Genomic DNA, 24561 nt, shown 5'->3' with positions numbered 1-24561 from the left:
TCCTTTCCATTCTTTCCCCCCACTCACACCCCAGGATGTCATTACCCCCACAGATGTTTCCCCGCGCTCTTATGACAAGTCAAAACAAAAGCTCCACAACTCCGGAGGTAAAATTCAGAGCCGACTACCTAAAACAAAGCATGCATGTAATTTCCACCTCAAGACCTAGTCAGACAAACAGTATCCTCAGTTTTTTTTTCACCCTCTCTGTTATTCCCTAATTGGTATGGCATTCATGGCTGGAGTGCAACAGTTATTTCCGTCTCCTTGTTTTTCTCTCAACACGTCACCTTTGCTGGCTCTGGTTCCCAAACAACGGGGCTCTTGCCGAGGATGGAATCTAGCTTCATTGCACACAGAAGCCCGGAGGAAACAATAGATGCTAATTTGCTAATGACATTACTGTGGAGGTTATTAAAGCATCAGCAGAGAGGCAGGAAGCATCTTCTTCAGGGGGAGTTGCTCGATTGCTCCCAACCTGGACTCAACAGCAGTGCAATATTGCTGGGAAAAGATGTTGATGCCACTCTGCTGTCCTGAGGGAAGTACCTCTTTTGAGGAGCAATCACCATAATGATCTCACTAGTTGCCCATCGGCTAATCTGTTGGATTTTATTAACACCACCACACAAGCATGCACACATACACTCAAAGGCCAAATTTAAGAAAAGGTTGCTGTGACAACAAAGTGAGCCACTGTGGCGCTGAGATAATAACTTTTGGTGATATGGCTTTGCCACCACCTTTCTTTTCTCATTTCTGGGTGCAGTGCCAAAAAGGGTTTTAGAGCAGCTTGATTTCAACACACTCAGGCAGAGAATGAAAACATTTGAATTTTTCAACTCTTTCCCACACTTTGATATCAATAGAGGAAAAATAACACAGAATCAGGTTTATTACTGTTTTTCCCCCCCAAAATGTTGCCTATTCTGACATTATCCCTAAACCTCTGAGATGGGCTCAGAATGCCCATCATCACTACCAACAGCCATGTTCAAAGTGTTCATTTAAACTCCTTTTAGACTGGATCTGGACTACTGCATTAACTGTTTAGCAATTACATTCAGAACATCAGTCATCAGTTTTGATTAGCAAACTGTGTCAACCTGATGGAAAGGTATAGTGCAGGGGTCGGCAACCTGCGGCTCCGGAGCCGCATGCGGCTCTTTAGTCCTTATAGTGCGGCTCCGCGTGGTTTGGGAAAATAAATTAGAAGTATTTAGCTTAAGTGTATTTTATTTATGTTAGTTCTTTTTAAACTTGTAGTTCTAAATTGGAAGATTATTGTGATATTGAAATATAAAAATACAATTATATTTTATAATTTTTTCATCACTCAAAATAAGCGTCACACTCGCGGAAGCCGGTGTACCCGCCGAAACGGCATGCATTTATCGAGACTTTCAACCCCAGGTAGGCCAATTATGGACCTTCGGATCCACATTATGTCAGCAACTATTCTCCACCGTGAACTATGTTAAAAACAAACACCGCTCACACCTCACAGATGACAGCTTACAGTCCTGCGTAAAGATGAAAGTGACTTCGTACAGCCCTGAGTTGCAGACGCTGTGCGCAGAGGTTCAGGAGCAGAAGTCCCATTGTAAACATATCACGGCAGACCCGACGATGTTTCCATGAACATGCTTTTCAGCATCTCTTTATTGACCACTTTTCACACACGGTTGCTGTACGCATACAGCCAGCTGCAGCTTTTCAGCTCACAGCCTGACACACAACAACACAACAGCATAGATAGCACAGACGTTAAGGCAGCGAGGTTGCGGGTGCCGCTCAGGTGCGTCCGCCTCCCCTGCAGCAGCGCTGCAGACCACGCCCCGCCACACACATTAACCAGGTAAAATACATACTTAGGCAGAATATTGCAAATATCTACTTTTTTTATTTTTTAGTAGCATAGTGCTTTTTTCCAATAATTTTTTAAAAGTCAGGTCAAGGCCAAAGGAGATATAAGGGTGGCGGCTCACAACAGTTTTTTGCTACATGGATCATTTTAGTTCAGCTGGGTGTCTTTCCTTTTGTTATATTTCTTTAAGAGTTCAAAATGTGTTAATTACATAAATAAAATGTAATTTTCTCTGTAGCACTTCATGGATTTCATAAGCAACACACCTTAGTTGTTTACACAAAGCATAAAGGTAAAAAACAATATATACAGTGTTCTCTTCATTTTAGATATCAAAACGTATTTGCGGCTCCCAGTGTTTTCGTTTGCGTGGAAACCGGGTCCAAATGGCTCTTTGGGTGTGAAAGGTTGCTGACCCCTGGTATAGTGACTCAAGTGACCACTGGTTGCATCCATGTAATGCAGAAGAGTATCTTTGAACCTTGAGCAGATGAGCCACAGCAGTAAAGGGCCACACCTGTCAGCTAAGAGCAGGAAACTGAGGCCACAGTTCACACTGGGTCACCTTATTCAGAGCAACTGAAGATTGGAAAAACTTGCCTGTTCTGATGAGTCTTGAATTCTGCTGCAACTTTCAGCTGGTAAGGTGGGAATTTGGTATAAATAACATGAAAGCATGGATCCATCCTTCTTTGTTTCAGGCTGCTGGTGGTAGTGTAATGGTATGGTGTTTATTGTCTTGGCACACCTTAGATCCCTTAGTACAGCGGTCCCCAACCTGTTTTTGTGCCACGAACCGGTTTATGTCCAACAATATTTTCACGGACCGGTCCATAAGGTGTAGCAGATAAATACAACAAAATAAAATGAGTAGCGGTTCCAAAAAAAAAAAGATTTATTCATAACACATGGGAAAAGACCCAGGGAAACCGAGTTAACGATAAAAAGGATTTTAAAAAATAATGATAAAAACCCTGAAAACCATAAATTTCACACCCAATCATCGACTCTCGTGGCCCAGTACCAAACAACTCACGACTCCGTGGCCCGGGGATTGGGGACCACTGCCTTAGTACCATCTGAATGTAATTTAAACAACCACAGCCTTCCTTGGTATTGCTGCTGAGTATAACCATCCCTTTATAACCCGAGTGTACCCATCTTCTGTTGGATGACTCACCACTTCACAAAGCTCCATTCATTCCAAGCTGGTTTCTTGAACAATGGAACGGGATGTCATTATGGATTTACAGCTGATACATTTTTTTTATGCTGCCATGCTAATGGAGCTTAATCTCTGAGGAATGTTTCTAGGACCTTGCTGAATCCGTGCCATCATGAACTAGGGCAGTTCTGAATGCAAAAGAGGTCCAGTCTGGTACTAACTAATGAAACTTTTATTTAAATATTTAACTAGCTGCTTCAACAAACCATTTTTAAGGAACAAAAATCACCAAAATTATCTCACTAGTGGCCCATCAGCTAATCTGTTGGGTTTTTAGTAACACCACCACAGAAGCCACCACACACTCAAAAGCCAAATTTGAGAAAAGGTTGCTGTGACAACAAAGACAGCCGCTGTGGCGCAGAGATTAATAACTTGTGGTGACATGGCATTGCCACAGTCTTCTTACTTTACTCATTTCTGGGTGCAGTGCCAAAAAGGGTTTTAGGGAAGCTCAACTTCAACACACTCAAGCAGTGATGGAAAACAGTTTGAGTTTTTCAAGCCTTTCCCCTGCTTTGTTGGCATGTATTCCAAAATGAGTGTTTTTGCAAAAAGTAAATTAGGTTTATTAGTGGATTTTTAAATATGACTCATTCTGAGGTTTTTTTTTTTTTCCTGTGGGTGCTTTTCTATCTCTTTGTGTACCAGTAGAGTGTGCTGGGTTTATATGATCGTACAGGTGACCAACTCCCTCCATGTTAAGGCCACCTCAGTGTCTTACAGCAACAGTTCCTTTGTACCTATAATTTAAATTCAAGCTATTTTGTTGTTTCTTTGTAAAAGAAGAAACACAAAGGTTATATGAACCACAAGCGTGTGCTTCATTTATCTTTTCACTCTGGCTCTCTTTACCTGTTTGACACCCTAGTGTCCCTCTCCATTCGTTGTGCAATTTGAACCGTTTGTCCAGTTAAGCATAATATTGCCCGTGTTTGAATGAGAATGTGTATGCTTCTACTGTGTCCTTGCTTTGCTAATAGCCTGGAGAATGAATGCATTCACTCATTCACAGGCCATTTCTATTCATATACACTGTTCTGCCTACACTCAGAGGAACTGTAAAAGGTGTGCTCTTAACCTCAAATATAAATTGTGCGGTACAGTTCACCAAAAGAATCGACGTTAGTTCACATATTTAGAAGATCACCTTGACCACTCACTGACAGAAGCCTTTGTTCTGGACTTTGGGCTGCTTTTATATCAGTATTGATCAACGGCACTATCTCTTATTGATCTCTCCGCTGCACTACTACTTTTGATGGATTGATTGGCAGCCTGTAGCTAGAGACCAATTTGTCAGCGAGCACTGGACCTTGTCAGAGAAGAGCACCATTATGTCCCAATCATGGACAGCCAACAATCCCAGGGGTTGTGTGTGCTTGAGTGTGTGTGAGTAAAGGGGGATGTGACGCTGAGTCTTCACGGTTGGCTTGTGAGGCCGGAGTATGTGCAAGAATGATGTTGTGCCTCGACTCCCCTGTGGGTTAAAGCATTGGTTCCCAATTTCATTTGACATACCCCCAAAGCCCTGAGAGATGGTTTCAAAAGCTGCTTCATCAGACCGCCCCTCATGGCGTTCAGTTGAACTCATTTTAGACAGGATCTGACCTACTCTCAGCTTGCCGTTTACTCTATAGCAATTACATTCGGCATACCATTTATCAGTTATGCTACAGTCACATTGGGGAAAATAGTGGTTGGAGACCGTGGCGTGGCCAAAATTACTTCAACTATGTGCAATGAAGTTGCAGTTTCATAGCCCAGGAAATCGTTGCTTCTAAGGCAGGGACCGGGTTTGCAACTGCTAATCAGTTGCTCCCTTCAAATTGATTTTGGGGTCAAGCTGGTTAGTGATATATTGTCTGTTTGCTTTCTGTTGCTGTCTACATATACAGAAATTCACGTCAAAGAGAAATGTAAGTACGTACATTCAAAGTCCGACCAGAAATGCAAAAATTTCACAATTTTTAAATCAAAATGACAAAATGACTTGCTTTTATAAGAGATTATAACCACAATGCAATTGCCATCAGTCAGACCACGATTCTTTGGAGACAAGTTGCCTCCCGCTGGGAGACCTCTTGTGGTAAATAACCTGCTACTAGCTAAAACATAATCACCGTATGATGGAGCTTGCCTGTTTGCTTAGTTGAATCCAGGTGGTGATGCAGAGGCGGGTTACCGTGGTTGGGGAAAACTGGATTAAAGCTGAGTCCAACAAAAGGAAGATCAGAGGCATTTTTTCCAAATTGCCCTTTATTTTGCATCTATTTTCAAATGTCATTACAGGTAGGTCAGTGACATTTGAATAAACATGTTTGCATGTGTTTTCCCCCTTCTGTTTGTAGCAGCAGTTATATCCTCCAAATGGTTGTGATTCAGCTGCTGTACATGATGATTTGTGCCCCTAGTAATTATACCTTCCTTACACTGGGAGAGAGAGTGTGTTTGTGTGTAGGGGGGGAAAAATGTTGTTGTTATTCTTAAATCCCCACTCGATGCTGGCTTAATCATTGTCTGACTTGTCTTTGGAATGGCTGTAATTGAAACATTAGCTGTTCGGGTCTATATACAGCATGTGGGCGGATCGCGAGCGCCTTGTGGATGGATTTTAATCATAAGCCTCGATCTTAAGCCGAACCAACTCGTGTACTTCACTTCTCCCTTTGTTTTTATGTATGTATTTATTTATTTCAAGTGTCATGTTCTCCCTTCTTGTCCTTTTCATTCTCATTTCCCCTATGCCGCTTTACATGCGTCGGCCTAGGTGAATCACTTTCATGTGTTTTAAAGCAAATTGTGCATCTGCAAAAGAAGTGTGAAAGCAATCAATCCATTAGCCGGCGCTATCGACGTTATTTTAATAACCGACGACACGTGCATTCGGAAGCAAGCTCAGTGTCGACTTGATAGGCGCTGTGTACTTAGTGCTCCTCCACCCAGCTCGCAGGCTAAGAAAAAAAGGACAAGCAACCAAAAGGAAGCATTTACTCAAACGTATTGACCACTTTTCATGAATTTTTCATCGGCTGCTCAAGGCGATGGGTTGCCAGCTGGGTGCGTTGAGAAGATGAGGCGCCCATTCGATGCTGCTGACCACACACAACCCCACCCCCCATCCCCCGTGGGCTAGCACCGCATTTTAAAGGTTTATCTCCTTGAACCTTTTAAACACCTGAGTGATACTGTACTTTAGAGGCCCTCTCCACATCTCTATCACCACTATGACTCACCCAACATTAGACTCTAGGCCTAAAACTGCCTCCGGCTGGCGTTGTCCTTGGCAACAACTTGAGAGCCACAACTTATTCTCTCTCTCTCTCTCTCTCTCTCTCTCTCTCTCTCTCTCTCTCTCTCTCTCTCTCTCTCTCTTGTACTGTGTATATTTCAGCCTTGGTCTCTCTACTATTCGATCTTGTGTGGTTACCTCAGAGTAGGGTTGAGGAAACATGTTGATCTTGCACATATTTCTCTCCACAGGCAGGGCGGGCAAAAGTCCAGCGCTGCTAGTATGCGTCTCCAGAGGAAACGCTCCTCTAAAAGCTAAATCCCACCAATACTCCACCCGCAAACACCCCTCACCTTCGGCTCAAATCCACATCACAACCCACCCTTTTACAAGCACCACCTTGACTGTGTAAGGTCGATATGCAGACTTCTGGGCCTGAAAATGATCTATTTTCTTTCACCATCGCTCACTATTGGCACCTGAAAGCACTTGGACAAGGAGTTTCCTACATAGAGGCTTGTGTGGTGCGCTACTAGAGTCACCGCCTTATCAACGCATCATCGTCGAGCGTTACATTTAATTTTAATGTTGAGAAACTACAACACAATCTTTGGATGTCAGTGGAGTGAGCTGTCAAGGCTAAAAGAGAAAGTCAAATGGTACATTTTCACAGGAGCTGTCATTTCTATGCTTAGTACACATTATCTTGTCATCTCAAAATATGCACAAAAGTTGAGACGTAAGCTGCTCAATGCATTATTTTTAAGCTTTACTTGTTATTTTACAGTTAAGTTTAAAATTAAACTTTTGTAGTCTGCTATGCTGTGTTATTGAGATAAAACTACCCACCAGTGTTTAGGTAATTAAACTCGTCTCCTGTTGCATCATTAAAGTGACATACATAATTAATAATCAGTGACAAAGACGCATCAATAATTACGTTCCAGTAACGCATATGAATATCTTTTTAGTGCCATTAGCCTCTGTGACAACACCCATTGGTTTTGGGCTCTACATTTTGAAGCTTCAGTGTTAGCATTTGGTGATTTTTAATTGTTTTAGAGTCAGATGTTGCTTTATATGGATGAAAGATTAAAGTGCTAATTTATCAGTGGACATTAGCTGCCTTTCATAAATTGCAAGGGTGGATCACACAGTCACACATATAGGCTAATTACTAATTAAGTAGAACAGCGGTCCCCAACCCCCGGGCCATGGACTGTTTGGTACCGGGCCGTGAGAGTTGAGGCTCAGGTGTGAAATTTTGAGGTTTTCATGGTTTTTATTGTTAACTCTGTTTCCCTCGGTCTTTTCCCGTGTTATAGTTGTGTGTCTTATTTTGAAAGAAATGTTTACACGTAACCATACCGACCAGAGAGCGTTAAGGGGCAGAGAGGAGGATGTTACTTTCAGTGTTGTTGGTGCATTTCAGGAGGACGCTGCTAATAAAGTTACAGAATTACACAGTGAATTCGCCTTTATTATTATATTTACCAAATACCACAGTTTTTGTCTTGCTCCTATCACTTTATTTTGTTGTATTTGTCAGCGACACTTTGAAGGCCGGTCCATGAAAATATTGTCTGACATTAAACCGGTTCGTGGCGAAAAAAGGTTGGAGTCCGCTGAAGGAGAACACTAATAAAGCTCTAGAATTTCACCAAAACTGAAGCAAGAACTTCTAGGTCGATCTGCACCAGATAGAAGGCGATAATATTACTCACGTAGTCCATTAAAACACTCCAAAAGGCTCCAACAACGCACACAGAACACACACAGTGAAGCACTCCAGTTTAATGACTAAAAATGAGTAATAAAAATAATTATCCCCAGAGCTCTTACAAGGTGGATTATTGAACCTTCAAACTGTATTTTGTACCAGGTTGTAAATGTGTCTTTTTAATGTGTATGTTGACTCACATTTGGAGAGAGCCTCTAGTGGCCACTAGAAGAACTGTCTGTTTTTGACACTTTGCGTTGACTTCATTGGAGGTTACTCTTAATAATGCTAATAGCGCTAATAGTTCCTACATGTGAACTGATTTGTCAGCGTCACGTTTCAGAGGGAGTCTCTTCCTCGTTAGGCACACTCACTGCTTTGGAAATCAAGTGGCTTTTATAGACAACTCACTCTCTGACTCATTTTCTATACATCTGTCCAAATCAGGTGGTTTACAACACTCTGTTTCTCTTAACCACACATACACGTGCGCACATAGGCTTAAAAATATTCAAGTTCAAGTGCTACATCACAGAAAATGCATGGTAAAATTCAACAAAAGAAGTAGTTGCAGAAAAATCGTTTGAAGGTTGGGTTCCTATTCACAGTGAAGGAAAGCGGTGTGAGAGGTAGTATATTGTGCCCGGGAAGCTTTTGTAATGTTCAAAACCAACCAATCTGAAGCCGAAATAACCCTTCATCTATAAAGAATGCGCTATTTTTGAATATTCATTTTGGGTTCTTTTGCTACTTTTAATGATTCGCTGTGTTTATTTGTAGTGTTAATGAATTATGTTCATTAACAGGGTGACCCTCATGCCAAGGGGAAATGCACTAATTTCTTCCCCCTGACTCTTCATCTCTGTTCTCTTCTGTTTCTGTCTTCACAGGATCTGCGGGAGGTCTGGCTCAACTACCCACCACACCCCCTGCAGGTTAGGAGAGATATGTTTTATTATTGATGTTTATTTTGTCTGAGTACCTCTCATTAAAACTCACCTTACCCCCAAGACACAAAAGCCTTCGCGAATCTTTGAAGTTTTCCCGTCTAAATGTGCGTGTTATTTTTCTTCTTCTTCTCGTGTGTGTCGGTAACAGAGGTGGGCAAGCTGTTAGGTATTTTGCCTGAGGCTGACTGAGCTCTTTATGGCTGTCACAAGGCTCCCGGTAGCCTTCCACTAGTTTCTATTGTTCTGTTCCCTTGTCTCGATGCTCTCCATTTTGGTCGAGACCCTAATCCGCTTTTTCACTTACTCAGTCTCTCTTGCCTTTTCTCTTTGCCACATCATCCCCCCGTTTCCCCCCTCCTCATCCTTTCTCCATCATCCATCTCTTCAGTCTCTCTCCGTTCTGCTGCTCTTTGCTTTGCATGATCTGCCCAGAAACATTAAACATGTCAACAGTGTTTGTTTGAAATTAGGATTTGGAAGAAGAGATCAAAGATGCCATAACAGGATTACAGTCCCGAATCACATGGGGCCTCCAGGGACCGTCAGGCATCCTTCTCTCTGATGTGTTTGCGAGGAGAAAGTGTTTCTTTGTGTGTATGCCGAGTCGTCTTTAAGCGCTTTATTCTCTTCATCTCGCTGCGTATGTACATTTTTACACATCCTGCTTTTGCCCCCCCAAAAAATAACATTGTGCTTTTTTGTTTACCTACAACATATGTTTGGGTTTTTTTTATATATATCTTAGCCTCCTCAACCCTGTATTTGTTATCCCCAAGATCCACAGAGAGCCTGGATGTTTTTTGTTGATCTTGTTCAGTGCTCAGACTAAACCCACTGTGTACCCAGCAGCCTGTTTTCCTGGTGAGCTGCACAGGCGGTGGCAGCAGTTACTGTGGGCAGGGTGGAGCTCTTGGGTCAGTCCTGCTATGGCTCTGTGGTTCGGTTGGTTCCTCCACAGTGTGCTTGAGTAGTCATACAGCCTCATTACCACACACTGTGCATTGCAGAGGTTTCCTCTGGGTGGTCCTCTGCCAGTGGGATAAGACCTGACTAAATTGTGTCAGCCTCTGGGTAGCTTGAAAGCACCCTGAACCGTGATGTGATCTAAGCTGTATTTACCCTTTAATTGTTTATGTATTTAAGTATATAATCTTGGAATTGGAAGATTAGGCCTCATTCTCAAATATGTGCAGAAAGTTCTCACCCTGAGGAAAAGTTTATATCACCGCGTGCATTTAAAGCTACAATCGCCCATGCCGAGAGACCTGTTGGCAACCCCCATCAAAGAGTGCTCCCCAGGGACAAATGTTGACGAGCGGTTGTTGCAGGTTGCTGGTAGTAACTGTGAAGCAGACGCTCAAGCTCCAGTTACGCAGTTCAATACAAACAACATGTGACCGCAGCAATCTCACCTAGACATGGCCAGGAACCTCCAGCCAAGCTGTTGGGAAATACTCATTGTTTCCCAGCGATTTGAGGTTGCCTGGAGGTTGCCGATTGGTCTGTAGACCTTGAAGTGGATCATGGAGAAAGGATGATCTGATATCGTCGTGTTGGTGTTGTTCCAGGTTCAACATCGCAAGTGACCAATCACATTGTTGTGACGTTATTCTTTTGCACGCCAAGCCATTCGTGCATTTATGAAATTCCAATGTTGCAAGGACAATATCAGTTCTGCTTACCGTTTATTAAAGGGTTAGGGTCAGGGTCAGGGTCCGTTGATCAGCGGACAGAGGCGGTTTCTCGCAGCTTAAGTACAGTTTTTGGTTTTACGGCGGTTTTTCCCGAAGTCGCAAAAGTATGACGTCACAACATTCTGATTGGTCACTTGCAATGTTGATCCTGGAACAACATTTAGTATGATGATCTGGGAACAACACCAACACGACGATATCAGATCGTGCCACGGAGAAACGAGTGATATTCTAAGAGAAAAGTATGCACTACTAAAGGCAGAAAGTAGGAGAATTTCCATCAGAAGAAACTGGAAAAGAAGTGTCAGAATCAGAAGCTGAAGAAAAGGCACATCTTTGCAAGAGTGACCTGTGTTGACATAGATAGCATTAACCTATCTGGAGAACATGCAAACTCCACGCAGAAAAGCTCTAACCAAAAATGTAATGCAGGACGCTCCTGCTGTGAGGCCTCATTTCCAAAGCATTTTCTTTGGAAAAACATTGATTTTAAATAAATAAATGCTTGGGCTGCAATAATGGAGTTGATAAATGTTTTTTACCCTGAGACATGGACTATGTCTCAGGGTAAGGAAGAAGCGAAGGAAGAAGAAGGGGAGAAAACAAGCTAATTTTGAGCCTAACAGAAAACCAATATTTGAAAGCAGGCCATGAGAAAAGGAAGGAAGCATGGATGAGAAATTCACAGCCATTGCTTAAAAAATGCTGCCAAGAAATACGAGTTTAATGACTTTTTTTGATTTTTTTTTATATATTTTTTTGGGTCTTTAAATAAAGGTTTAATGAAACCTTTATTTAACCAGGACGTCCCTTGAGATTTAAATCTATTTTGGTGTCGTAGGCCAGTCCAGGTGTGTTGGTTCCACCTCTGAGGTGACAGCCCCACTACGGGTTAAATTACCCTCTCATCAGCACTGATGAAGCCTCTTGGAATAAAGTTAAAATGTCTTCAAGAACCTAAAAGAAGTCGCCTTTGACCGAAGCACACGACCGTCATGACCTGAGTGACTGAGTACCTACACAGACATGTTCGTGCTCTCTGTTTCTAACTGAGCCTCTATTGCCTAAATCTGCTGTTGAAAGGTAACAAGGTGTGCCAGCCTCCCCCCCCGACCAAGAGAGGGATGACAGGGCAGAGATGAGAGAAGCTACCTTAATGAGGTTTGAGGCGACGGTGATGGCAGCTGGAGGTGGTGTGTGTAATTGTGCGTACACAGATCTTTGTCATAGACGCATACACTACCCTGCAGCAGCCTCACCCTACAGAATACTGCGGATCACTCTGCGCTCCTTCCTTTTTCCTTGATTCACACCAGCACATCATCACCCCCAGCTCTCCAGAATAATTTACCAGAACACCATTTACACTGAGTTTGGATTGCCAAATTCCTCCTTTAGTTTATTGAGGAGATACATGAGAGTCTGGATTTTTTTTATTTTATTTTATTTTATTTTTTTTGGCCTCAGAAGACCTGGGCTGTGATTCTGCTTTCTGTCTGGACTGAGCTGAAAGTGATGCTTTGAAGCCATTTCAAACATGTTTTTTTCCCCCCCATCTTTTTTCAAAACTGCTGTTGATTCTTCTTTTTTTTCTCTCTCCTCTTCACTTCGTTTGAAGCCTTGCTGCCGGCCATTTCCCCTGAAGGATAAGCTCGCGCCTATGAGTGCTGAACTCGTCAGATGTCGTTAGTTGCGATGCATGACATTTACACGCCTTTCGTTAATTAACAGAATGAGCAAAAAAGGCAGAAGTGAAATGTTTCTTAGGACACACTGGAAGATGGAACCATGACATTACCGGCAGCACTCCAATTAAAATACTGAGTTTAAAAATACATCTCTGCTCTGTGCAGCGGCTCGACATGGGAGACTTTGAGAGCGCTGTTTACTTGTCATTCCATCACGAAAACGGAGACAAAAGAAAGTGCTGGAAAATGAAGAAAGTGGCTATCTTGCCTCTGAGAGCCTTGCGTGCATTCTTTATTCTTATTTTCAGGGTACTTCGTAGTGTAAAATAGAGCAAACTAACAAGGTCAATTGAATGTGCATGCGTTCCCTTTGAGTGTCCACGTCTCAATGTTTCTGTTTTCTGTGGAAAAGATGTCTTGGTCAAGCTAACAGTTGCACCACGTAGAGACCAATTAGTTCATTCTAGCAGCCTAATTAATGCACCCATAAGGATATCTGTTGATTTAACAAACATGCGCGTACGCATTTTCTTTGCATATCATTTCTTCGTCTTCTTTCTTCATATGTTCTTTGTAATGAGCACAGACGAGAGGAAATGCTGTAGCTAAAGAGAGCCGTGGACCCATCTACCTCTGAACTCACCAAGCCCTGGAGCTAATGTTAAAAGCATAATCTATAGCGATTTACACAACTGAAAACCGCTCTTTCAAGTCTCATCACAGTCACAAGTAGGCTCACATAACAAGCCAAAGCATTTACAGTACCACTGAGTCACCAGAGATATTAATTGACTGTGGGAATCATCAGATTTACAGAGAGTGGTGGGGAAAGGGAGATGTTTGACTTAAAACTTAATGACTAAGAGATTCCATCTGCTCCAGATCATCTGAGTTTGTTTTGAGTCGGAGGAAAAACACACACTCTAAACAGGCCCTAAAGCAGCGCATACTGCAGAGGTTCATCTCATTTACTGAATTTATCTGACACTCTTATGCAGAACGACTTCATTGAGCAAGTTTCTCTTTGGTGTGTTATTCAAGCATCCTTGAAGTGGTCTTGCTGGCTGTTACTAGATACATATTCAGGGCTGTGAGATATCCCAAAGCAAAGAGCACATTTTTAAAATTAATTACAAAACGTATATGCAAGGGCAAAAGAGTAGATTTAACAGCGAAAGCAATTAGGCGCATCAAACGCGAGCACATTATTCATAACTACGTATCAAATTTTATTCAGAAAATTTCATATTTATTTCTTTATGTATTTATGCCCAGAAGTTGGGAAATTCCTGCAGTACATTAGCCAAAATGTTAAAAATAACCCATAATGGAGTGAGTTAAATAAAGAACAGCTCAATAAAATGAATACAGTGCATCAAAATTATGATTTAAATGGAGTAAATGAAGTATCAAAAAATAAAACAGGTCAACAATGGTAATAAAATACCTTGTAAAAAAAGGTAAATATAATACATAAGTAACTGAAAAGGTGAGAAAGTGCTGGATAAAAATTAAGCAAAAAAATAAATAAAGTGCAACAAAACACTGTAAAAAAAAATTCATATATATTACTCAAGAAATGTAATAACACTAAAAATACTGAACATTATTTATACTTAAAAACAAGTTGAATACAAACTGCCAACAGAGCTATACCGCTTGTTTTTTCTGTCAAATACACTCACTGGCCACTTTGTTAGGGACACCTTCCTAATATCAGGTTTTTTGCCTGATATTAGATTTAACCAGGGTCTAGAGTCATTTCCATCCATGATGTCATACGCCTGCTCCACCACATCCCACAGGTGGTGCACTCCTGGATTAAGCTCCGGTGACTGTGGAGGGCATTTGAATACATCGTTGTGTTCAAGAAACCAGTTTGAGATGATTTCAGCTTCGTGATCTTATCCTGCTGGAAGCAACTTTCAGAAGCAGGGTGCACTGTGGGCAAAACCCCAACCCTACCCTCTCGACGACGGTAATCATATCAGACCACGTTAGCAGCGTTAGAAGACAGGAGTTGAACCTGGTTGGCTGCTGAGTGTATATCCTGTTACAGTGGTGGATGTTCTCATTAAACACAGTCACCCTAACTCTGAGTGATGTCAGTGCGAGAGAATTTCCCTTTTGCTAGAGCAACAGTGAGGTGCAGCACTGACAGAGTTTAGGTCAGGGGTGTGTGCAGGGGATTCAGGTTCTTCCTCTTCAATCAAAACACTGAAAGAAAAACAACAAAAACACACAGACTGTGGTTTTGTGTTTGAGGATATGTTATTATGTAGAAGCAAAGGAGGGTCTTTCCCAAACTGTTAGCACCCTGGAAGCAGTCCGTAATTTAGCATAATCACCGTGCGCTCTAGCACTAAGCTCTCTCTTTACCTGGTCTAAGGACTCGCCAAAAAGTAAACACTGAAAAATTGCTACTCACTAAATGTTGGCTCTGGCTAGTCTCAAATCTATAAAAGATGAGTAGGAGTGTGTTCGGGTACAAATATTGAAAAGTGATCTGGCATACGTACGTAGCCTTGGAAGGGTCAAAACAGACCAAGTGCTGGAACTCACTGATAAATAGACGTCTTGTTTATTGTTGCCACAGCCATCATCCTAAACGGGAACAACAGATTTCAGCGAGTGCTGGCATTCTGTCTGTTTTCGTTATATCTATAATGACCAGAGCTCTTTCAGGGCCCCATATCTCGTCAGCAAACCTCCTTTGTTGCTATCTTTGTCCTTTTCCAGGTACAGGAGCCGCAGACAGACAGGCAGCTGATTGAGACGTCGCCGGTCCTCCAAAAACTGACCCAATTCGAGGAGTCTATTGGAGTTTTGTTCACACATGTGCGCCTGCTGGCCAGAGCCTTCACCTTAAGGACCGTGGGCTTTAACCACCTCACCCTGTAAGTACCTTCGCTGTTTGTTTGTGGATAATAGAGTTACGGCCAATTAAAATGCAAAGTGTGGCGCTAGCAGGCCAGATGCAATTTGCAGGGATGCTGCAGAAATAGCCAGACTTTTATCTGCCGCTCCCTTCAGAGGTGATGAGGCATGATGCATTATAATGTATAATATAATCTGAAATGCTGGGAGTTTTAAATGTTGAGCATTTTAAATTGTTGTATCTGTTGTGAATGCGGCAGCCGCCTCCTCCCACATCATCATTATGTTTACCCCCTGCAGCTTATACATGTTCTCGCCGTCGGTAAAGCTGCTTCTGTAACAAATGATGTCTTGAATGTCACGTTCAAAGTACCTTAGTGAAAGATGGCTTTTTTTTTTTTGGTTTGTTTGTTGGCACAAAGCCTAATCTGAGGGTTTCACAGCCAAGAGTGAGGCCCAGGGGACTGTGAAGTCCTCGTGTTTGTAGTCTGTGGTACCTGTGAGGCCATAACCCTGCTGTCACATGGGAAAAAGGAGGTTTGATTCATGTCTTATTTCACTGTCCACCCTGTGAACTCCTGGATTCTCATTTAAAGCTCTTTGCTTGTCCGTATTTACTTGGTCATATATATTTATATATGTATAACACTGTTACACAAAAGACCCTTTTTCAGAAAGTAATTTGTTTACTCCACACAATTGAGGGCTGAATCTGAGAAACTAAGGGACACCTTGTCCTTTGCTCCTTCTCCAGCTGGGCAAATAGATTCTAATTTAAATTTCGCTTCCAGTATAAATGAAAACAAAATAATCTGGAAAAAGTTGTTTTTTTCCCTCAGGTTTCCTGTACAGCGATGCGTTTTTCCTCAGACTCTGGATTTCCTGATTCTGTGAAAACATTGAAAAAACTGACCGAAGCTGTTTGTGTCTCTGGATCACTCAGCGTCTCTCAGGCTTTCGGTAACACGTGACAGCGTTACTCAGCCTGGGTTTTATGTCGCTTAAACTGAGGCTGCTGTTGCCGCCCGTTTGCATTAAACCGACATCTCGTGATGGAGGCAGGCCGGTTGGGACTTGAGGTTGCTTTTATGAGACTTTATATGAGGCTTTAAAGTCAAACACACTCCCTGATTAAACCCTAACTTTCCACGCTCCACCACCTCTACCTTTTTTATTTCATTTAATTAGATTTTTTTTAATTGAAGTATTCAGTTGGGGGAAAAAAGTTGTATAAAGGGACATTTAACCAAAATAATCATGGTTATGATTTTTTTAAGAGTGGCTGCACCGCCCCACAGTTTGAGATCCAGTGCCCCATCGCCTGGGTCTTTTGCCAGGTTGTTACTGTAGCAGTCTTCTAGATCATTCAGCTGCTTCCTTAGAGAGGATCTCGTCCCATGGTTGGATGCACTTCAACTCCAGCACTGCAGCTGGCGTCAGTCGTCCTCCTCCTGCTCTGCTCTCCACTGTGGACTAGTTAACAGAATCTTCTGCAGGTGGAGATTAGGTTCAGAGAATGCAGGCTTAAGGCACACTTCTGAATTGGCTTTGCAGTCTAATAGTCAATTTCGCTTTGGAAGGTTCCTAACTGGGTGAAGTGATCCGGAAGTCGTAAAAGCTGGGTGAATTCTCCTGGATAAGTTATGGATGGAGGGAATTTGACTTTGGTCATGGGAATCTTAAAGGAAAGGAGTTACATTGGATCATCTCTCGAGCTAGAAAGAATAAGAACACATTACTTTGTAGGTTGTGTGCTGGACACACTGGTAAGGGGATTAATGTGAGAACAGTTGGATTCTCTGATAACAGAGTTTCTCTTTTCCTGAGTTCTCAAAAATTCTCCTTCCTACCTTTCCGTAACCTCGTGACAGTTTCCTTTGAGATATGTGAGAAATTGAGAAAACGCGATAGGGTGTCATTTTTGAACTATTTGCCCGTGCTCCATGTTTCAGGCACACAGACTTGACTTTAAACACAACAGTCCCACCTACCTGCTGTTTAAGTTTAGTGGCAGCCAATCAGAAGAAAGTTGCATTTTTAAAAAAAAAAAAAAAAAAAAAGAGGTTAAAATGGCTTAAACGGTAAAGATTATTTAACTCTATGAATGTTGCAGGTTTCAAACACAACATATTGATCTAAACATGAGCATTAAACTACATACAATAAAACATATACAGTAATTCTAAGGTGTAAGTTTGCTTTTTTCCCCCCTTTTTCTATTAATTACAGTGTTTCTCTGCAGTGCTGCTGTGATTTATCACTGACATTGGAACACTGGAATTTTTTTCCGCCTCTGTTTTGACATCTGTTCAATAGTTAGTAAAGTTACAAACTTCTACAAGGACGACTTAAAAATTGATCGGGAAGAGAGCGGCCGGGTCTGCCCGAAACAAACACGTCGTTATTGTGTAGCTGCGCTCGTTTACTCGTCACATGAAAGGCTGAAAAGATTGCAAATTTCATAGCAAAATGTTTCCGCTAATGAGACCGTTCACTCCAATTTGAGGTGTTTCTGATTCAGACTATGAGAGGGTTATTTGCAACTGAAGCTTAACTCACTTCTGAGCTCCACCAAACAACACACTAGTGAGTTTGACAGCTAAAGCAAATTATCCTTGGCAGCACACCTCTGATATCTTATTGGCAGGCTGCACTCTGTAATTGCTTGCTTAGATTTGGACTAGGACATTGCTCTGTGTGCGTGTGTGAGTGTGCATGTGTGGATTACATTCACGCACACACACACACTGCTGTGCATGTTCTAATCCATCACTTAAATGTCAAATATCTCTCCAGTCAGGGTCAAAGTTGATTAGAGGTCCAGAGGTTTGTCTCCTACTGAGCTTCACTTTAAGGACTTTCCAACTCAAGGTTGATCCCGATTATATTTTCCAATTTGGTGACCTCATGTTTAAAAACAAATAAATAAATAAGAAATGCAGGGGTGGCAATTTAAACAAATGTATTTTTTATTTCACTGAATTGTATTGTTGCTTTTCCTGGAGCAAAAACGAGCAAATTAATATATTTTCAGGGTAATTTATGTTCAGTAGCTCATTAGTAGCCAAAGGCATGTTGACCTAAATAGAGCCGACTGACTTGAAAGCTGGAACTGAGCAATGGCTGCCCATAAGGACCAAAGGTTATACCAAAGTGGGTCAGGCTGTCGTGATAGACAAGAATAAGGTCAGAAAATGGAAAGGAGGGTCACGCGAAAAGGTAGGCCGAAGATGAGGAGACGGGAGTGACCCAGGACAAGCTGACCTAGAAGGAGAAGACAGTGCAATATGCAGGGGTGGGAGCTGATGGTGTCTTGATGCGGCGGAGACCGGAGGCTAGCATCAAACAGCAGTAATGGAGAGCTGCGGCCCCCAGGCGATGAGCTTCCTGTCTCCTCTCACAGCGGAAGAGCTGGGTGTGTTGCAAGTATCTCACTGTTAGGGAAAAAGGATGAAACGGGGTCCGGCTTTTTCTTCATGTTCAGTGTTTGTTCAATGAGAGCACGTTTCACTGTACAGCTTTGAAAAGAAGCCATTTGAAACATTTATATGTGCATTTATATTTTATACGGTAGTTTTAGGTTAAAATTGAAAGTTAAAGGAAATTAGTGAATGAAATTTTGTGATTCAGGCTGCTGTGAAAAGCAGAGAAACGTATAAACTACAGAGAAGCTTCTTTGCCGCTTTATTCTCGGACCTCTAATCACTGCAGATTATCTAATAAAGGGAGCCTGTTATGCTCATTTCCAGTTTCACAGTTTTGTTGTTGGACTTGGACAGCTTTGCATGATTCACAAATGCAATTTACAATATTTTATTAAAAATAATCCTTCATCTTATGCTGGGCCTTGATTCAAGAAGTCGATTCATCAATTCTCTGAAGCAAGCTGGTGCAGCTCCTGTCTGCCCTCCCATTAGACTAGCTTAGTTTTGATTGGCTGCCCTTTATAAACAAAAGATTCGGGTTGCTGTGCGCCAGAGCTGACCATTTCATGGATCTCATCGATGACGTACGGACCCAGGAGTAAACAAAGCTGACTGTTTAGAGCAGTCTGAATCCAGAACACCTTGTTCAACAAAAGCTTTGTTATCATCTTAAAAGCATTAATATCAGCAGAAAGAAAACACAAAAAGAAAACAGAGAAGAAACTCTCAATAACCAGCCAAACACTGAATGTTATCCATGAGTCAGTTACACAAAAGGACTACAGAGCTCTAAAAGGTCTCCGAACTTTGTCGAATATTCTTTCAGGACTTGTGTTAAGGTTTGTAGCGTGACGGGGTTTTCCCCTCCCAAAACAATGCTGTGAGCTCTTTGGCATTTAAAAAAAAAAAAAACGATTGAATTAACTGAAATAAGTCCTCATGTCACTCATACTTAAATATTTTTACTTTTATCTTCGACCAGTGCCGGTTTAAGTCAAAGGCACTGGTGTTGCTGAGCCGGCCAGTACCTTTGTTCTCTTCAGCCCTTCATCAGATTGCTGATGTAACCGCTCCTGTTGTTTTTGCCGCCTCTCTCATAAGTTTACGTTGTTTTTTCAGTCTAATTAAGGCCTCGTCTCTTTAGACATCATATTTTAGATTTCCAGTTAGAAACTACCAAATGAACTGCAAATCTTTAATCTGCCTGATTTTTAATGGAAAAAGTTGAACAGGCCTTGCATGACCATAAAAGTGGTCGTCAGTGAAGTGTCCAGGTGCTTTTCAGCCTTAAGAAAAGTGGGGAGTGTGTCTAAAATTGGCTGTAATTTCTGCAATACTTTCCTTAAGCTCCTTGCATTAAAGAGGCACTTCAATCACATCTTGATTGCCTGGGTTAAAATGGTGGTGTGCACCGAGGCAACTTCACCCAAATTGTGCCTTTACCCAAAAACTATGGACCTAAGTGTATGTTGATGTGGTTTTTACAAAACCTCTCAGCTTTAGATGCTTTGAGAAGTGTTGGGCTTCATGTTTAATGTAAGCATTCACTGTGTATGTATGTGATGGATGTAAGCCAACGCGTAATAGGAATTTGCAGTTTACTTTAGTTTGAAAATAGAAATTAGAAAATAACACTGAGCAGTGAAGACTCTTTAAGCAGATAGAATTCCACTTGCATGATCTCCTATAAAGAATTTCCTGACCGTGAGATTGAATAAGATGAGCTCAAATAATGCAAGCTTTCAGCCTCATTACATAGTTTATTAAATAGTTTGTAAATTAAGCTTTTATATAAATCTAATTCCAGCTTCATTTTCTGTTCAGTGCAGCTTTGCTAGAAGAGACCCTGAGATTTCTTTCTGTCAGAGAGTCATTTTAAATTAAAACTGCTCTTTTCATGCGGTGCAAATGGTTTCTCCCCTTTTTTTCCCGGTTGCCTAAAATCACACAGTTTCCTTACGTTCGGAGTCCAAAGTGACCGCTCCAGTTTCCCCCAACTAAAGCAAAACTTTGTCAGAAGTAGTTGGCGATTACACATCTGAAGCTTACACAAGCATGCACATATGAAACAAGAACATTATTTCCCTAAAAAGAGAAAAATAGGCTTTAAAAATGGTGCGCTTGCCCCTTTTTGGAGCGGGCAGCCTGTCGCCGCCTCTTCAGAGGGCCTGTTAAAGGTATTTTAGATCAAAGTCAAAGGCGAATAAAGACCTCGGCTCCACACTTTACTTCAATTTCCCCCACCTTACTGGAGCATTGTGCCTCTGCTGTTGAAGTGAATAAGGGATGGCTCTTTGTGCCGCTTCACACGGTGACGCATTCCTCTTTGACCTACTCTATCTCTTCTTTTTCCCCCCATCTCTTGCCTTTTTTTCGTTTCATCTCTCACTGTCACTCCCCTCTTTGCCTTCCCGCTCTGTCTCCTATTGGATGTGAAATTAGCTCACACTACACCTTTTCAATCGTCTCCTATCCACCACATTCTTTCTGGCATCCCCGGTTTTACTCAGCTCTCAAACGGTATACGTGATAGATTTTGAGCCTTTTACCACACGTGTGCACATGTACAGTGCTGAGGTGCAGGATGAAAACTGACTGATCTCTGGTCTTTGTTCCCCTCCCCTTGTCCCCCTGCTTTTCCCACCTCAGTTCTCCACGCTCTCATGAGCTGCAGCAGAGCCTTTTCATTAAGAAGCTCTGTGATTATTTTTAATGTGGAGTCTGCATTAGGCAGTGTCCCTTCACTCCTAATGAAGCTCTGTCCTGGGCCTCGAATACACAGTGATATCAAAAAGTTCTTGGTGTATCAACTGTTCTGTGATCTTTGAGTGCGCAACAATTCAAATCAGTTTCTTCTTTCTTGTATTAAAGATTTACATATTTAAGAGGAGTTTGAGTGACAAGTAAAATTAAAATAAAGAGTTACGAGGAAAATCGATTAAACCTGAAGACGGCAACGTTATGCTGGTGTTGTAGTTTGAAGTTAGCACTCCTACTTCTTATGCTTCTACCATCATCAAGTCAAATAATAAAATAAATAACAATACACATAACAGCTAAAACAAAAGAGCAGCAACAAAACTTTCGCAGTGGACAAAAAAGCAGTTTTTAGAACTGATTAAAAAAATTGTCATCTGTCAAGACGGGTTTCTACGAGGCAGGTCCGGGTCCAGTCGCCGTTCATTTTTAGGTAGGCCATTAGGAGAGACCCACTTGGGTGGATTTAAGTTTGGATGAGTTTCTCTCCTTGTGCACCTGTAGAGTGCTTCCAGCATGGCTGCTAATATTAACTCTCTTCCTGAAAGTAGTTTGTTTACTACTTGAAATTCACCACAGGCCTCCGAGAGCCTTTTCTGTTAAACTGACCAAACTTTCATGTCAAGGATCATCAGCGATGCTGAGATCTGGGTTTCTGGCTACAACTCAATAACCAAACAGCAGCCTTCAGTGTTCAAGCTCAAAGGAAATGAATTAAGTCTGGAGTGCAACCAAGAGCATGCTCACCATTTTGTTTGACATTCACGGGGTTGTGCACCGTGAAGTCGTGACCGAATCGTTCCAAAATTCTACTTTAACATCCAGAAAACCACAAACCTGAACTGTTGGCACCAAGTGCACTGAAAGGGTTTTTTATGGGGTTTTTTACATCCAAAAAGTGAAATTAAAATTGTTTGGGCACACTGGATAAGATCCCAGACATATTGAGTCACAAGTGCATGTGGTGACAAAACAACTTCCAGGGTGTGATTGGAAATGAACAGCCACGCTGGAAGGCTACCTTACACCCCAAAGCCAACTACACAGGTGTAAAGGCTTAGCGAAAACTTCAACACTGTACGATCGTTTTTTAAAAGGATGACACTTGATAATACTTTTCTAAATAAACTCATACATGGTGATGCATTGAGTTTTAGAACTGTCGGTCCAGTTCAACAGTTCTAGTGTATATTTTTCATTGTAAATGGTAAATGGGCCGGTACTTTTATAGTGCACTTTTACGCTACCTGACCACTCAAAGCCGATTTCATCCATTCACACACGTTGGCGCAGCACTTTATTCCATGCCTTTGAGTGCTTTCTAACTATCTTGCGCACACACAAAGACACACAGACTCGGTATCTTGCCCAGGAACACTTTGATATATGTTCTGGAGGAGCCGAGGATTGAGCCACCGACCTTCCGATTGGCAGGCAGCCAGCTCTGCCTGCTGAACCACAGCCGCCCCGAGATAAACAATTGGTCAAAAGAACAAAGAAAAAACAAATGAAGACTTTAATCAAAAATCTAGACAGACACATTTCTGCTTAATATGCTTTAACTGCAGTTTCGCTCTGTTTTAACCTCAGATCTCTTTGGCGGCAGCTCATAAAAGGCAGAAGCGCTAAAAATTGGACAATAAACTTTGGCCTTTTTCTCTCTTTGATGTCAACCACCTCCTCATCTTCTCCCTCTGTATCTTCCTCTCTCATCTTCAGACTTCCCCTCCTGCATGGAGCTCTTAGCTATAGATGGATATGCGCTCTGCTGCTGAATATACCTCCCTGCTTGCATGGCGCTCGCTCACGCCCACCCTACCCGACGCTTCCTGCCTGCCTGGCATGGCACCAGCCCACATCTGCAATGCTAATCTATAATTCTGTTTAATTAATGACCATTACAGCAGCAACAGCAGTTGCGTACCCCCCCCCCTCACACCCCTCTCGTCCTGCCCTGTCTAACACTGTGCGGGGAGTTACAGTATCCTCCCTGCTTTTCACTGGTAGTGGAGAAAGGCAGGGAGCTGATGTACAGTATCACAGTGCTGCCATGAGCTTTTTCCAGGAATTGTTGGAGGGTTAAAAGATGTTCTCTAAGGCTGCGCGCACAGTTGCTGCCTTTGTAGGCTTAGGATTTTGACAGGCTCTCCTGCAGGTGCACCAGAATTTTTCTTTTCTTTCTTTTTTCTTCTTCTTACCTTTAAATTTGAATTGCAATCAAAGCTGAAGGATTTCTTCATAAGGGCCTGCTACTTCAGGCTGCTTCCGACTTGTCACACACCCTGTCAGTGCAGCTGTTCCCAGAGGCCACCCATGAAATGTACATCAGCCGACTTTGCCGTTTCTTTTAAAAGACTAAAAGCTCGGTAGATTTGTCGAGAGAGCGCGATGCCTTTCATGCCCCATTGATGTGTACATGAATGACCTCATGTGAAACGCTCCCTGTTCCCCCTTTTTTAACCCTCCTCCCATCCCACATATCGTTTCATTCCCCACATTATCCTTCGGTAACCTTGTGTTTTCTCTCCATGCCTCGCCTCTGTTTACCCCACTCGCTCTTCCTTTATTTTTCTTATCCAGGGGCCACAACCAGAGGATGGAGTTCCTGGGAGACTCCATCATGCAGCTGGTAGCCACAGAATATCTCTTCATCCACTTTCCTGACCACCATGAAGGACATTTAACAGTAAGATCAAATCACTTAAAACACTCCCCTAAGGCTTTTTTCCACCTGCAGCCATGTACTTCTCACATCTTCCTCTTTTACACCTGTGTTTGGTCTTTATTCCACCGTCTCCTGCCTTTTACATCATTTGAGGGGTAATATTTCTTTCCCCACCTTCTTCCCTTCTCATAAATCTGTGATCTTCCTCTTTTTTTTTTTTTTTGCCTTTTTGCTTCCACAGCTCTCTTCCACTCACCCCCCTCATGCTGTGCCTGTATGTTTACTGTACTCCTCGTGATGGGTATTGTCATGAGACGGAACTGTTCAGTGTTTTTCAGCAACACATCTTTGTTGGCACATTTTTGCAAAAGCTGTCAAGTGTCTGAAAAATAAAGTCGCGTGCGCGCGAACCTGCACGGCTTGTACCACAGGTACAAAGCAAATGATCACACTTTGAACAC

The 24561-nt window shown here is 42.2% G+C and overlaps 1 protein-coding gene across 3 annotated transcripts in view; it reads left to right on the top strand.

The window, feature by feature from the left end:
* The window catches only part of drosha (drosha ribonuclease III), a 139998-nt gene that overhangs the window by 87382 nt on the left and 28055 nt on the right, over nt 1–24561 (top strand). For all 3 annotated transcript variants that reach the window (XM_084939788.1, XM_084939786.1, XM_084939787.1), the window contains 3 exons: nt 8935–8979; nt 15116–15273; nt 24016–24121. In XM_084939788.1, coding sequence (XP_084795914.1) covers nt 8935–8979; nt 15116–15273; nt 24016–24121 — 309 coding nt within the window. The remainder of the gene's footprint in view (nt 1–8934; nt 8980–15115; nt 15274–24015; nt 24122–24561) is intronic.

This window comes from Perissodus microlepis, chromosome 9, assembly GCF_051167445.1.
Source record: "Perissodus microlepis isolate ML-2025 ecotype Zambia chromosome 9, ASM5116744v1, whole genome shotgun sequence".
NCBI lineage: Eukaryota > Metazoa > Chordata > Actinopteri > Cichliformes > Cichlidae > Perissodus > Perissodus microlepis.
This window is presented reverse-complemented; position numbering and strand designations above follow the sequence as displayed.